The sequence below is a fragment of the Anomaloglossus baeobatrachus genome, chromosome 1, assembly GCF_048569485.1.
Source record: "Anomaloglossus baeobatrachus isolate aAnoBae1 chromosome 1, aAnoBae1.hap1, whole genome shotgun sequence".
Lineage (NCBI taxonomy): Eukaryota > Metazoa > Chordata > Amphibia > Anura > Aromobatidae > Anomaloglossus > Anomaloglossus baeobatrachus.
This window is the reverse complement of record NC_134353.1, coordinates 868,272,587-868,288,961: the sequence shown is the minus strand read 5'-3', so window position 1 is coordinate 868,288,961 and position 16,375 is coordinate 868,272,587. Positions and strand designations below refer to the sequence as shown.

The following is a 16,375-nucleotide window of genomic DNA, read 5'->3' as shown; positions in this document are numbered from 1 at the left end:
GAGTGGGGTAGTGTGTGTGTGTGGGGTCTCAGCATAAGCGTTAGTGTGGTGGTCTTAGCATGAGTGGGGCAACATGAAGGTCTCATTATGGAAAAGAGGAAGGCAGCATTAGGAGCTCATGGAGAGGGACAGCATGCATGGGACATTGTGAGAAGGGGGCAGCATGCATGGGACACTGAGGAGGGGGCAGCATGCATGGGACATTGTGAGAAGGGAGCAGCATGCATGGGACACTGAGGAGGGGGCAGCAAGCATGGGACACTGTGAGGAGGGGGCAGCATGCATAGGACACTGTGAGGAGGGGGCAGCATGCATGGGACACTGTGAGGAGGAGGCAGCATGCATGGGACATTGTGAGGAGGGAGCAGCATGCATGAGACATTGTGAGGAGGGAGCAGCATGCATGAGACATTGTGAGGAGGGAGCAGCATGCATGGGACATTGTGAGGAGGGAGCAGCATGCATGGGACATTGTGAGGAGGGAGCAGCATGCATGGGACATTGTGAGGCGGGAGCAGCATGCATGAGACATTGTGAGGAGGGAGCAGCATGCATGAGACATTGTGAGGAGGGAGCATCAAGCATGAGACATTGTGAGGAGGGAGCAGCATGCATGGGACATTGTGAAGAGGGGGCAGCATGCATGGAACATTGTGAGGAGGGAGCAGCATGCATGGGACATTGTGAGGAGGGGGCAGCATGCATGGGACATTGTGAGGAGGGGGCAGCATGCATGGGACACTGTGAGGAGGGGGAAGCATGCATGGGACATTGTGAGGAGGGGGCAGCATGCATGGGACATTGTGAGGAGGGGGAAGCATGCATGGGACACTGTGAGGAGGGAGCAGCATGCATGGGACATTGTGAGGAGGGAGCAGCATGCATGGGACATTGTGAGGAGGGGGCAGCATGCATGGGACATTGTGAGGAGGGGGAAGCATGCATGGGACACTGTGAGGAGGGAGCAGCATGCATGGGACATTGTGAGGAGGGGGAAGCATGCATGGGACACTGTGAGGAGGGAGCAGCATGCATGGGACATTGTGAGGAGGGGGAAGCATGCATGGGACATTGTGAGGAGGGAGCAGCATGCATGGGACATTGTGAGGAGGGGGCAGCATGCATGGGACATTGTGAGGAGGGGGCAGCATGCATGGGACATTGTGAGGAGGGGGCAGCATGCATGGGACATTGTGAGGAGGGGGCAGCATGCATGGGACATTGTCCTCACATCATGCTGCTCCCTCCTCACAATGTACAGATCATATTTCATAATCGAGGAAGGTGTGGTGGATATACAGTAGTTTATAAGGGAGGGCAGAGTGGTGTGTAGTTTATTAGGGGCAGTGTCACAGTCACAGTATATAAGTGGGGACGGTGTGGTGGGAATATTTTATACTCATGCTATGTTTTGATGTGCCTGTGGTGATTCCCATTGGGGGGGGGTTAATTTCTTATTGATACTTTTTAAAGTGTGCTACAGAGTAGATCTGCCTTAAACAGATGTCGTGTGCGAAAACTCAGTTTTACGTTGTCACTAAGGGGCGCGACCACTTAAAGTGCCTAGGGCAGCATGAAGGCAAAATACAGCCCTGGGTACGGTGATGTTCCTCGTTCCTGCGGTGTCACACATAGCGATGTGTGCTGCCGCAGGAACGACGAACAACCTGCGTCCTGCAACAGCAACGATAATTGGGATTAGAACGACGTGTCAACGATCAGCGATTAGGTGAGTAATTTTGATCGTTAACGGTCGTTCGTGCGTTTCACACGCAACAACGTCGCTAACGATGCCGGATGTGCATCACGAATTCCGTGACCCCAACGACATCTCGTTAGCGATGTCGTTGCGTGTAAAGCCCGCTTAAATCATTTAGGCCTCATACAGAAATGCAAGTACTACCAGTAGTGTTGTGCAAAAAGATTTGCTTTGCATCCAGTCGGGTCCTTTGTGGCACCACATTAGGGCAGTCTCCACGTCTTTAGCTGGCAGCCTGGGTGCCTCTCTTCCTTCCTAAGGCCTCTTTGACACGTCCGTGCAAAACACAAACGTTTTGCACAGACCGTGTTGAAGGTGCGTATAGCTATCCGTGTGCCGTGATTTCAGCACACGTCTGTTCTCCGTGTGCTATCCATGAGAGCACACAGAGAGCAGAAAATTACTACTCACCTGTCCCTGGCGCTGCTGCTTCCAGGTCCACGGTGCAGTGAATAAGCATGAGCATAATGAGCAGACCTGGAAGGAAGTCTCAGCAGCGCTGAAGACAATGAGTATAGAAAATAATTTTATTTCAAAGACACATGTTTTATCTGGTACGTCTCAGGGATCACATCAGTGTGTGGTTTGTGTGACACTCGAGAAACACTGAGATGTCACTGTATTTAGCACATGTCCCTGAGACAACACGGATGTGTGCGCAGATCCATTGATTTTAATGGGTCTGCATATGTTCATGTCTCCAGTACGTATGAAAACAGACACCATGAGTACCGGAATCACCGACGTTTGAAGGGTGATTAAGGCTGCTTTCACACATCCGGTTTTTCCTGTGCGGCACAATCCGGCGCTTTGCAGAAAAACGCAACCATTTTTTTTTGCCGCCGGTTGCATTTTTTTTTTGCATAGACTTACATTAGTGCAGTATGGGCTTGCGTTCCGTCCGGTTTTTGCCGCATGCGGCAGATTTAGGCGATGCGGCGGCCGGATGGAACGTTGCCCGGCACGTTTTTTTGTCTGACAAAAAAAAAAAAAGCATCGCGACGCATCTAGCCGATGCGGCGCGATTTGTAATGCATGCCTATGGACGCCGCATGCGGCGTCCTGTGGCAAAAACGCATCCGGCCGCCGCATGCGTTTTTTTCCACTACGCATGCTCAGTAGCGTGCCGTAAGCGGCAAACACCGGACGGGCCGCATGTAAAAAAACTTATGCAAAGGATGATGTTTTGTCGCCGCATCCGTTGCATAGGTTTTAGAGCCGGATCGGCCGACTCTGCCAAAACCGAATCGGCCGACTCTGCTAAAACCGGAGGTGTGAAAGCAGCCTAAAGCGGGCTTTACACGCTGCGACATCGCTAATGCGGAGTCGTTGGGGTCACGGATTTTGTGACGCACATCCGGCCGCATTAGCGATGCCGTTGCGTGTGACACCGATAAGCGATTTTGCATCGTTGCAAAACCGTGCAAAATCGCTAATCGGCGACACGGGGGTCCATTCTCAATTATCGTTACTTCAGCAGTAACGAGGTTGTTCGTCGTTCCTGCGGCAGCACACATCGCTGCGTGTGACGCCGCAGGAGCGAGGAAGCTCTCCCTACCTGCCTCCCGGCCGCTATGCGGAAGGAAGGAGGTGGGCGGGATGTTACGTCCCGCTCATCTCCGCCCCTCCGCTGCGATTGGGCGGCGGTTCAGTGACGTCGCTGTGACGCCGCACGGACCGCCCCCTTAGAAAGGAGGCGGTTCGCCGGTCACAGCGACGTCGCCGGACAGGTAAGTATGTGTGACGGCTCTGGGCGATGTTGTGCGGCACGGGCAGCGATATGCCCGTGTCGCGCAACAGATGGGGGCGGATACCCACACTAGCGATATCGGGACAGATATCGCAGTGTGTAAAGTAGCCTTAAGGCTGTAAGTGTTTGCAGAACCTACGAGCAGGAATCTTTTTGCTGAACTTTAGTACTTACAACATGTTACAAAATTCTTCTTTTCAGACAGTGACTATAACACACACTGTCTGCGGGGGACATGAGCAATCTTTTATTGGTGGAATCTGGACACTACTTAATGATCAAACTACGTCTTTACAAACTCTTGTCTATTGGGTTATGTTCACATTAAGTGCTTTGGCTTCTTCTAGAAAAGCAGCTGTGATCATTGTGAAGGGACTTGGACCGTTGTGACTTTATAGTGCTTCTGATATATTTGACAGCAGGAATATCACTGCAGTCTACTCTTGTCTTGCCATGAAGAATCCCCGAAACCTGATGCAATCCTATAACTTGTCTGTAAAATAATCTAATCTCATTCGTCTCCAAGGACTATTCAATATTTCTATGTTAGCAGGGCTGTCTATTCTGGACAATCCTTACTAATTAGCAGAGTCCTTTACAATAGGCAGGTCACAAAGGGCCCCTTGTTGGGCGCACAAGCATTTAGAGGTTATCTGTTTGGAAACCTGACTATTTTCTATGCTGCTCCAGCATGGAGGACATTAAAGGGGATTGTCCCACAAACAGTTAATTTTAAATCAATTGATCCTAGAATAATAATAATATATACAATTGGATGTGGTTAAAAAAGATGTTCCTGTGCTGAGATAATCCTATATATGTGTCCCTGCTGTGTACTGTGTAATGGCCGTGTCTGACTGTACAGGGACATGGTCTGATCATACCACATCTCCTGGGCAGGGGAGGATACAAAAGAGAATAGAGATACAATAGCACAGGATCACAGCTAATTCTTCTTGTGAGGTAAAGCATTCCCCCGCCTGATTTTAAAAACATGTTTTACTTCACAGAAAGAATAATTTGCAATCCAGTGCTGTAATGTCTGTATACTTTTTTACTTTCTTCCTGGCCCAGGAGCTGTGGTATGATCATACCATGTTCCTGTACGGTCAGACACAGCACAGAGCAGGGACACATATATAAAATTATCTCAGCACACGAATATTTTTTCAAAACACATCCAATTGTGGAACTGATTATTAGTCCAAGATCTATTGATTAAAATGAGCTTTGTTTGTGGGAGAACCACAGTATTAGAGTTCAATATAATCAAAGCTTGTCTGCGTAATCAAGGACAGGTGAGATCCTTTCGAGACGGAGATGCTGTTCTTCGCTCTTGCCAGGAGATAAGGACCCTGAACTGAGGAATCCCCAATGTATGAAAATAGGTTTCCTAACCTAGATAAAAATCCTTCGTCACATATCTGCATTTTTTTCTCCAAGAACAGTGAGCATTGTCTAGTATCCCAGTGCAGACCTATCAGAATGAATGGGACTGACCTGGAATACCAGAGGCAGCCCATACACATAGCTGGCGCAGTTTATAGTATAATGCACAACCTCCCTTCTGGTTTCAATATTCATTAGTAAGTCTAAATTATATGAAAAAGTGACATTTCCTCAGACACACATCTTACCTTTCACGCCACAGTGTCCCTGGTAGCTTGAATGTCGCTGATGGATGGCGGACTTTCTGTAAATAACATGAGGGTGGCCCCTTTCGGAGTTAAAGTGATTGGAGTTTTCAGTTATGTTGTCTAAAGGCTCAATAAAATACTCTTCATCTTCAGTAGCGATGACGCCATGCTTGGATGGAAAAGAATAGGAAAAGGAATTAGACAAACTGGAGAGACTTGTGCTATCCGCATTAGGGCTGATGACGTCTGGGAAATGTAACGTAAATGTGAATATTTCTACATTTTTTCCTACGTAGCAGAACGTATTAATCACCGTGTTGTGTATGGAGCAAACAGACTTCTCCCCACTTAACTTTTCATCCTCCATCCTTGTCATTATACAAATACTGCCAAAGCTTCAGATTTCACCCTCGCGCACAGTTGATGGCCTCATGACCTAGTAAACCAAAATATTTTGTAAAGTGTCTAATGAACGTTCACGGTAGATTAAAGGCCGCTTTACACACTGCGATATCGGTACCAATATCGCCAGCGTGCGTACCCGCCTCCATCGGTTGTGCGACATGGGCAAATCTCTGCCCGTGTCGCACAACATCTCCCGGACCCGTCACACGGACTTACCTTCCCTGCGACGTCGCTGTGACTGGCGAACCGCCTCCTTTCTTAGGGGTCGGTTTGTTCAGCGTCACATAGACGTCACAGTAGTGTCAATGAACCGCCACCCAATAGAAGCGGAGGGGTGGAGATGAGCGGGACGTAACACCCCGCCCACCTCCTTCCTTCCTCATTGTGGCCGGGACGCAGGTAAGGTGAGGTTCCTCGTTTCTGCGGTGTCACACGGAGCGATGTGTGCTGCCACAGGAACGAGGAACAAACTAGTTACTGCTGCAGTAACGATATTTGAGAATGGACCCCCATGTCACCGATGAGCGATTTTGCACGTTTTTGCGACGATGCAAAATCGCTCATAGGTGTCACACGCAACGGCATCGCTAAAGCGACCAGATGTGCGTCACAAATTCCGTGAACCCAACGAGATCACTTGAGCGATGTCGTAGCGTGTAAAGCCCGCTTAAGGCTATGTTCACACAGTGCATTTTTGCTAACTACAAGGATGCAGCATTTTTGGCCCCAAAAAATGCACCCGTGAGAAAAATGCATGCGTTTTTGCCGCATTTGGCCCAATGCGTTTTAAGTCAAATCTATTGACTGGAAGGGCTCAAAAATGCTGGAAAAAACGCAAAAAGAATTGACATGCTGCATCTTGAAAAACGCAGCCAACAAAAGATGCCCAGTGTGGACAGCAACATAAAAATCTCATAGACTTTGCTGGGGGAAGGAAATGCATGCATTTAGGTGCATCTTTGTGACCTCAAAAACACACCAAAAACGCACCAAAAACACTCTTGATGAAGTACTGATAGTGGAGACACGTGTAAGGCGACAAAATGCCTTCCTCCGTTTGACAGATGACCCTTTACTAGGTTCTAGTTTACTTGATTTTTATTGCTCATTGCTCTTTGTGGTCAGAGAGGACTTTTTGAGTGTATTAATTGTTTCATCTCATGTGATACTCAAATTGTTAAGTTCAGATCAAGACAGATGGTCGCAGTCTGCATGTGCCGAAAAATTCCCTCAGTATGTTGGCCAAATCATCCTTAATAGAGATGATCGGACCCGTTGAGGTTTGGTTTGGTGGGATCAGCCGCACTTTTCAGTTCGGGACCTTGACTTGACCTGAACCCCAATGGAAGTCACTAATTGGGCAGTTTGGGTCTCTGCCCACATGCAGCCAGCCAAAAACAGATCACTTCCAGGGAAGTTGTGAGGTTTATCCAATTTTTTTTTGGAGCGCACTACATCCGATCACGCTATTGTTACCCCCAGTGCGAGACAATCGAACACTACAAGCGGCTCCAACTGGGCTGCGCATTGAGCGTACCAGAGTACAGCGATGTTCGATTGAGTGGTAAAGCCCCAAACTCGAAACCAGTCTGTGTTTGGTATGAACACCAAACCTCGGGTTCTCTCATATCTATTCATAAAGTTTCACAATTATGCAACTATTGGCCTACAGAAGGGAAGACCTTTGAGCGGATGGTCAGTCACAAAGGCTGCATCCTTATGGCGCTTATTATTATTATCTATTATGTAGACTGTGAGCCCTCGCAGGCAGGGTCCTCTTTCCTCCTGTACTTGTCTGTGTCTTGTATTGTTTATGATTATTGTACTCGTACCTATTATGCATACCCCTTTCACATGTAAAGCGCCATGGAATTGATGGCGCTATAATAAATAATAATAATTATAGCGCCATTAATTCCATGGCGCTTTACAAGTGAAAAGAGTATACATAAGAACTAGTACAACAATTATTAACAGTAGAAAACAGACTGGTATAGGAGGAGAGAGGACCCTGCCCGCGAGGGCTCACAGTCTACAGGGGATGTTTTCCCAGGGGGCAATGTACCTAGGATTTCACTGTCTTGAGCGCCCTCGCTGGCTGCCGGCAGTGTTTTCTCTGGCTGGTCTCCCCGAGATCAGTGATTGTTTTGTCTTGTTGGTCTACTAGGCCTTGCTCCCACCCAGCCAGAATCCTACTCCACACTGATGAGGGGCAATACCTCGAAACAGCTGTCTGTGGATGGATACCTGGCCTTGGTATTTCTTGTCATATCTTTAAACTCGTCAAAAAGTTGGATATTGACTAAAAGGGCCACTTAATATGGTGGTTATGGTGGTCTCCTAAAAAGAGTCACCCCTTGGCTGGGCCCTTCCCGGAGGGATATCTGGCTGGTTTCTGTGTTGAGACTCCTAACAGAGGCTCCACTGACCTTTTTGATTAGTCTACAGGGGATGGGTGAGGATACAATAGGTGAGGACACAGCTGGTTGCGCAGTGATGTACTGAACAAAGGGTTATTGTAGGTTGTAGGCTTGTCAGAAGAGGTGGATACCTAAGCTTCTAATATCCTGCACATGAGGTAAGTGACATAGCTAATAAGGAAAACTATACTACAATTGGAGATATTTACTAATATTTTTTTTATTAATTATTATTACTACACCTACTACATATTGGGATAGGATCTTGGAGATGGGGAATAATCCTTTAAGCACAGTTTACAACTGGCGTATTCCTCTGATAGAAATGTTTCTGGTGTAAATTATGCCACTAAAGTAGTGCAACTTTTGATGAATCAAAAGGGTGGGCTGCTCCATTTTGCATCCCACCTCTACCCACTTTAGTAAAGTTGGCCGGGACTGGTAAACATAAGGACAAAATTTGCAAAACTCACAGTTGCACTAAAATGTTGGAACATTTGAAGGAGTTTCATGACACAAAACTGGTGATAGCACCATCATGAATTTGGCCCTTTATATGTTAGGGAGTATTCATCACGAACCCCCCATTTCCTCCTTTGTTTAATGTACTTTTACTTTACATACAAGGGACAAGCGATTCTGTCAAGTTTCTGGGAATCAACTTAAAAATGAGGCATGGGTTGTCTCACACCTCAATTATGTTAACCAATGTTAAAATTACAACTAAATCCACTAAAGGCTAACTCGATGTTGAGTAACATAAGCAGAACCCAACATCACTGATGTAAATAATTTATTTTACTCCAATAATTGACCCTGAATTTTTTTTTGCCTTTATAATAAAATCTTTATTTATAGTATCTTTAAAGTCTAATAGAGACAAATAAAACCCTACCTATCAATCAACAGGTCATCAATTTGTTGCAGACACATATACAGGACAGTCAAATGAAGGGAATAAAAAAAAAAAAAAAAAAAAAAAAAAAAAAAACAACAACCCAGAACAAAAACAAACAAACCAACCGCTAGTCACTATGACCCGGATTCATCAAGATTGGCTATTTTCTCGATCCAGTTGGAGACTAGTGTAAGATTCCTGGCGATAGATATTTTCCCTCTCTGTTCCAAGATATTGCCAATCAAAGTATTTGTCATTTAATGACTTAAAATAAAAATAGTAAAGTCTAAGTGGATGCATTACAGTTTTCACTATGGTATATACTTCTTCTCCCTGTATGATCTTGACCAACTATAAGCAGAAAGCATCAATCAAAAGAAAACACGTCCCAAAAGCTCAAACCAGATTTCTCAATGTGTAGGATGTATGACAGACAGTTCTGATCTCCTGGTCTAACCTCCTACATGAGTCAGTGTGGAGGAGGGGACAGTGCAGCTGAGTTTACCTGTAAACCCAGAGCTGACAGTATTGTGAGAGGAGGAAAGCTGATAGAAGGGTTTGTAATGTCGCTCAGCTAAGCTCAGCTTCACACTGACTCATGCAGGAGGTTAGACCAGGAGATCAGAACTGTCTGCCATACATCTTACACATTGTGAAATCTGCTTTGAGTTATTGGGATGTGTTCTTTCTTTTGAGTGTTGCATTCTGCTTAATATTGGTCAGGATTATTCAGAGAGAAGTAAACACCCCTAGTGAAAACTAACACCCACTTGGTCTTGAAATTTTTATTCTATTTTATTATTATATTTATGACTACTGTAAACTACATTTACCTCAAGCCCCTACTGCTCCTCCATGCTCCCTGCTCTCCCCCATAGACAGATAACATTTTTTTTTTCATTTAAATAATTTTTAAAAAACGGCATGATGTCACTAAGTTGATGTGCAGTCACAGCTAGAGGTTTCCATGGTGCCCCACCTGTGACCGCAGGTAAACTGATGTCAGATGACCTCATTGAGCTCAGTGACCTCACATCAGGTGAATGGAGTTCAATCAGACCTACATCTTCTGGCAGAAACCCGCAGGTTTTTTTTGCCAAAAGATATATATGTATATAACATATTCCTGCATCAAATCTGCATCTTCTGGCAAAAAAAACAAAACAAAAACACATCAAAACACAATGTATATAAATTTAACCCAGCTAACTGCATCTCTTGGCAAAATAAAAGCAGTTTTCTGCCAGGAGATGCAGATCTCATTGAACTCTGTTCACCTGAGGTGAGGTGACTGAGTTCAATAAAGTCACCTGAGGTCAGTTTACCTGCGGTCACAGGTGTGGTACCGATGAAACCTCCAACTGTGACCACAGATAAACCGAGGGACATCACCACTCACAGCTGCGGTTCAATTAGTCTCTCCCTGAAGTTACAGCGTGAGGTCATGTTCTGTGTCCGCGCGCTGTGACTTCAGCATGTAGCAGAGCCGGGATCATCGTGGGACCTCGTGTGGATTACATCGTAACAGGGAGTGTTGGGTTAATAAAGTGGAGAATGAGAGTGGGTTTTTTTGTATGTTATGGATTTCTTCAGTGTTTATTTCTTTTCACATAACAGATTAGTAATGGTGGGTCTCACAGACCGCTCCCATTACTAATCTAGGGTTTCGTGGCAGCTGTGAGCTGTTATTAACCCTTTATTACCCCGATGGCCACCGCAAAAGGGCAATCGGGATGAGCAGGGTACAGTTCCGGGATTGTCGCATCTAATGGATGTGACAATCCTGGGCAGCTGCAGGCTGCAATTTTTAGGTTGGAGGGGGCCCAATATGCATGGGTCTTCGAAGCCTGAAAATACCAGCCCCCAACTGTCAGCTTTATCATGGCTGGGTATCCAAATGGGAGGACCGCACATCCTTTTTTAAAATGATTTCTTAAAATAAATTTTAAAAATGCCATATAGGGTTTCTCTTATTTTGACACACAGCCAAGATAAGCACACGGTTTATCTGTGCTGGGTACTATAATATGGGGGGACCATACGGCAATTTTATTTTTTTATTTTTACACCACTATAGAGATGTAGACAGTGTATGGGATTCCAAGCAATCACACACGCTGTGAAACAGGGTGGGGGCGTGGCCTGACTGCAACCAGAGACACCAGAACTGACGTTGGGCAGAGGGAGCATTGAATATGTATGAGGGTAATGGGCAGCCCTGGAAGTAGTGTTACAGCCGTGCAGGAGACTCTGTAGGTATACTACTGATGCTCTAATTCCCCTAGCTCTAGTTACCATTATTTTATAGAACAATATTCGGGTCCACATAGACTTTTATGAGGATCAGCATCAGGGCAGATGTTCGGGATTAATTCTGGTCCCAAATCTGGGTTTAAAAATAAAAAAAAAAATTGTTAAACCCGCTGATCTTAAATATCTGCGGATTCACCCATCTCTATGTGCAGCCATTCATGCAGCCTTTCATGAAGGAACTATAGGGTGTAGCCTTTCCTCTGACATGCGGGTGGTCAGGGGGCAAAATCCGAAGCAGCGATCCCTTTTGGAAACTTATTGCATTTGACAACTTTATTTTAGGATTTTTAACCATTGAGCTGGGATTGATATTGTGGGTATAACCCTCTAATGTAGGTGCTAAATGGAGAACTGATATATAGTACAAGTATGAATACAATGCATAGGAAAAATGTGCACCTGATAAATCGGAATATAGTTGGGATCTACACATACGGTAATTTAATTATTCTACCTTTCAGGCTGCATTCACACATAGCATAAACGCGGTCTTTTTTATTCACACCAAAATATTAAATAATATTCTCAGATTCTTGCATTTTTTTCTCCCTTTATTTGATATATTTTTGGGTGCAGATTTAAAGTAGCATTTTATTACACGGAAAAAAAAAAAATTGGTGGTTATGGTGGTCTCCTAAAAAGAGCCACCCATTGGCTGGGTCCTTCCCGGAGGGATATTTGGCTGGTTTCTGTGTTGAGACTCCTAACAGAGGCTCCACGGACTTTTTTGATTTGCATATTTCCCAGGGGGCAATGTACCTAGGATTTCACTATGTTGAGCGCCTTCGCTGGCTGCCGGCAGTGTTTTCTCTGGCTCGTCTCCCCGAGATCAGTGATTGTTTTGTCTTGTTGGTCTACTAGGCATTGCTCCCACCTGGCAGAATCCTACTCCACACTGATGAGGGGCAATACCCCGAAACAACTGTCTGTGGATGGATACCTGGCCTTGGTATTTCCCTTGTCATATCTTTAAACTTGTCAAAAAGTTGGATATTGACTAAAAGGGCCACTTAATATGGTGGTTATGGTGGTCTCCTAAAAAGAGCCACCCCTTGGCTAGGTCCTTCCCGGAGGGATATCTGGCTGGTTTCTGTGTTGAGACTCCTAACAGAGGCTCCACGGACTTTTTTGATATGGAAAAAAAAAATGCGATTGAAACTTTATTTTTCCATGCATTTTTTTCAGGTTATAAAAAAAAAAATAAATAATAATAATTGCAATTCAACAGCGTCTTTAATGCATTGAAAATCCCATCCTCTTTGCTCGGAGAGTTAAACCTAGCCGATTTTATGCACAGAAAAACTCCACAGAAATTAGGCTACGTGGGAACATGGCCATAGTCCAACGAATCAAGGATTTTATCATTTTTTTTTAAACCACTAATTAGCTTTTGGATTTATTAACTCTATATATCTCATAAATGGCATTCTAACGGATTATAATGGTAACCAAAACATTTAATTTGAAAAGATAAGAAATCTATAGAGGGGGAATCATCCATGAAAGAGAAAGGAAGCAAAACTACGTGCTAAATAGGATTAGGAACGCACCACTAAGCAATTTTAATGCAGTGCCCCGCTCATTAAGTAAACTGTAATATACTTTCAACACATGACAATTTTAGCATGACTTCAAGTCCCAAGAATAGCGTGCAGCTTACTCCAAAAGGTGCCGCTGTTTGAGAGGATTATGGCACACAATATGCCATGTTAACCTCATCAGCCTGGGGAACCTATAAATGGATTCGGAGGACTTTATTTCTTTATTCAATGCACACTGGGCTTCTAAGCCAAATATCCTGTTCTAGAACAAGCGGTATACACAGAATGAGCTGTGGGGTTATAGTCAGTCAATCACTCTACAAGCTGCGCTTCTCCAGCGGATTAGTGGTGCGGATACCGGCCTGAGCAGTATAGGAAATATGGGTCATCAGCCTGGGTACATGTACACAATATGGTATAGGCAGATAACAGCCATACCGAATAAGTAGGAGGAAGAATAAAAGAAAAAAAAGAAGAAACAGTAGCTAAGAAAAAAAAGACTAAGATCATCCTAACGTATCTGAACAGAAGGGGAAAAAAAACCCCAAAAAACTTATTAGCTAAGGGCTTGTTCACACATTGCGTTTTTGTGGCATTTAGTCCCCATGCTGAATATTTTTTAAAGAAAACCCGTCACCAGATTTTGGCTTTCTAAACTAACACTAGCACCTAAAAGGGAACCGGTCACCACTTTTTTGGCGTATAAGCTGCGGCCACCACCACCGGGCTTTTATATACAGCATTCTAACATGTTGTATATAAGAGCCCAGGCTTCTGTGAGAACATAAACACTTTATAATATTAACCTAACAGTCACGCAGTGTGCGTTATGGGCGTCTCCGTTCTCCGGTGCCGGCGCCTCCTCTTTCGGCCATCTTCGTCCCCTTTCTGAAGCTGTGGTGCATGACGCGTCTACGTCATACACACTCGCCGTTCCTGCGCAGGTGCACTACAATACTTTGATCTGCCCTGCTCAGAGCAGATCAAAGTGTGCCTGCTCAGGACCTGAATGCCAGCGAGTGTGGATGACGTCAGACACATCATGCACTGCGGCTAGAGAAGAAGGAGAACAAAGATGGCCGAAAGAGGCGGCGCCGGCCCCGGAGAGCTGAGACGCCCATATGGTCAACTGTGCGACCGTTAGGTAAGTATTATAAAGTGTTTTTTATGTTGTCACAGTGGCTTGGGCTCTTATATATAGCATGTTAGAATGCTGTATATAAGAGCCTGGTGGTGGTGGTCGCAGCTTATATGCCAAAAAAGTGGTGACAGGTTCCCTTTAAGCAGCGCCTGTGTTGCATTCTAGAAAGGTGCACGTTACCCCCTGATCCCCCTGTACACCTTTATAAAATCTTCCGCTCTGCATGTAAATTGTTCGGTCCGGTGCGAAGGGCATCCTAATCTGCGCCTCCTGTCCCTCCCTTCTTCGTCCACCTGTGTTGATTGACGTGGATGACGCCTTGCATGCCATCCACGTAGGTGGGCAAAATCTTGCGCCTGTGCAGACATATACCCGGCTCGCGCAGTAGCACTCTGCTCTATTGCGGGCAAAGCCGAAAACGTAGGTGCGCTTCCTCAAACCGGTAAGTTCTCTGCACAGGTGCGAGATTTTGTCCGGCAAGGTGGATGACGTTACCCACTTAATCCACATCTCCGGGCAAAATCTCACGCCTGCACAAAGAACTCGCCGGTTCACGCAGGCGCACCTATGTTTTCGGCTCTGCCTACAACAGGGCAGAGAGAGAAGTGTTCCTGCACAAGCAGGGAATATGGAGATTTTGCCCGCCTGCGTAGATGGCGTCCGAGGCGTCATCTACGTCAATGAGCACAAAAAGAGGGCGAAAAGAGGGACAGGAAGCGCAGATTAGGATGCCCATTGGACCAGACCAGACAATTTACATACATGTGGGGAGATTTTATAAAGGTATTTGTGGGGTCTACCGGGGACGTCATGGGGTAACGTGCACCTTCATGGAAGGCAGCACAGGCGCTGCATAAGGTGTTAAGGGGGCTTTACACGGTAGCGATATCGCTAGCAATTTGTAGCGATAGCGAGCGTGTAAGTACCCGCCCCCGTCGCGCATGTGATTCTTTGTGATCGCTGCCGTAGCGAACATTATCGCTACGGCAGTGTCACACATACTTACCTGGTCGGCGGCGTCGCTGTGACTGCCAAACAATCCCTCCTTTAAGGGGGAGGGACGTTCGGCATCACAGCAACGTCACCGCAACGTCACTAAGCGGCCGGCCAATCAAAGCGGAGGGGCGGAGATGAGCAGGACATAACATCCCGCCGACCTCCTTCCTTCCGCATTGTGGCCGGCGGCAGGTAAGGAGACGTTCCTCGCTCCTGCGGTGTCACACATAGCTATGTGTGCTGCCGCATGAGCGATGAACCACCTGGATAAACAACCCTTACCGATTTTAGAGTTTGGGACGACCTCTCCATAGTGAACGATTTTCACCATTTTTGAGGTCGCTTAAGGTCGCTGGTCAGTGTCACACGCTGCGATATCGTTAATGACGCCGGATGTGCGTCACTAACAACTTGACCCCGACGACAAAACATTAACGATATAGTAGCGTGTAAAGCCACCTTTAGGTTCCCCTTAAACAATAAAAAAGTTTTATTTAAATCTGCAACATGTCAACATTTAGGAATCATTTTTTTCATCCATTCAAATGAATGGGAAAGACTGCTTGTTAGAATGCATAAAAAATACGAGCAAAACCTGTTTATTATGTGGCATTCTCATGTCAACACTCTGGTTTTTGGTGCAAAAGAATCTCCTGTAAAATACTGAAAGGGGCTGTCCGGGCTAAAATGACAAGTCTGCAATCACTCTATATAACGGCAGACGTCTGAATCTTTCCAGCGCACACACTAAGCAATGTGCGGATTCTCCAGTGTCTGAGCCAGGAATGGCAGTCACGTGGCCGCGAGTATTTGATATACAGACTCCTGGCTAGAATCCGACTAAATGGGCACCGCCTTGCTCAATACATGTGACTGCTGTTCTGGCTCTGACACCGGAGAATCCTCCCAGCGCACAGTGCCTACAATGTGAGGAGTCACAGGTCTGCAGCCACATAGAGCGACTGCAGACTTGTCTTACTTATTTTAGACCAGACAACTCCTTTAAAGTGCACATAGCCTAATAAAGGTTCGAAACTCTATAAAAAAAAAAAAGTCCCTAAACATTACTTGCATCAGTTTACTAGTCTATGATCTGCTCATTATAGGACCAGCGCCATCCCTGAAAGTGACGTCACTTGTGGGGGCGGCGCAAGTTTTTGACCACTGCCAGGTACTCTGACACTACGCTCTGCTCTGTTGCTGGATCTACTGATCTGAGCTGGGAACACGGACTGCGGTGTCACTTTGAAAATCGCACAATAAGAGCACGTATGGACCAGACTAGCCCTGGAAACGAGCTTCACTGATGACTCTTCGTTTCAGGGACGGGGCAGAGACTGTGGCAGTGACTGCAGCCTCTGCCCTCTGATGACGCTTCGTTTGATAATCCCCACCATGAACTGAAATTCCTAAACAAAGAGTGATCAGACCGGGAGTAGGGGAAAAAAAAAGATAATGTAGGGAGGGAAGGTTAAGGAATTTTTAATGCAGCCATATTACAAATTAGTTTTGATT

General features: G+C 45.7%; 1 protein-coding gene and 1 long non-coding RNA gene across 2 annotated transcripts in view; one reads left to right on the top strand and one right to left on the bottom strand.

Annotated features, from left to right (window-relative positions):
* ADAMTS6 (ADAM metallopeptidase with thrombospondin type 1 motif 6) overlaps positions 1-16,375 on the bottom strand; it is a 460,987-nt gene that overhangs the window by 359,655 nt on the left and 84,957 nt on the right. Inside the window, exon 4 of the mRNA XM_075326191.1 lies at positions 5,147-5,315. Within this exon, the coding sequence (XP_075182306.1) occupies positions 5,147-5,315 (169 nt within the window). The remainder of the gene's footprint in view (positions 1-5,146; positions 5,316-16,375) is intronic.
* Positions 1-16,375, top strand: part of LOC142254858 (uncharacterized) — a 53,473-nt gene that overhangs the window by 9,202 nt on the left and 27,896 nt on the right. The gene's annotated exons all lie outside the window — the stretch shown is intronic.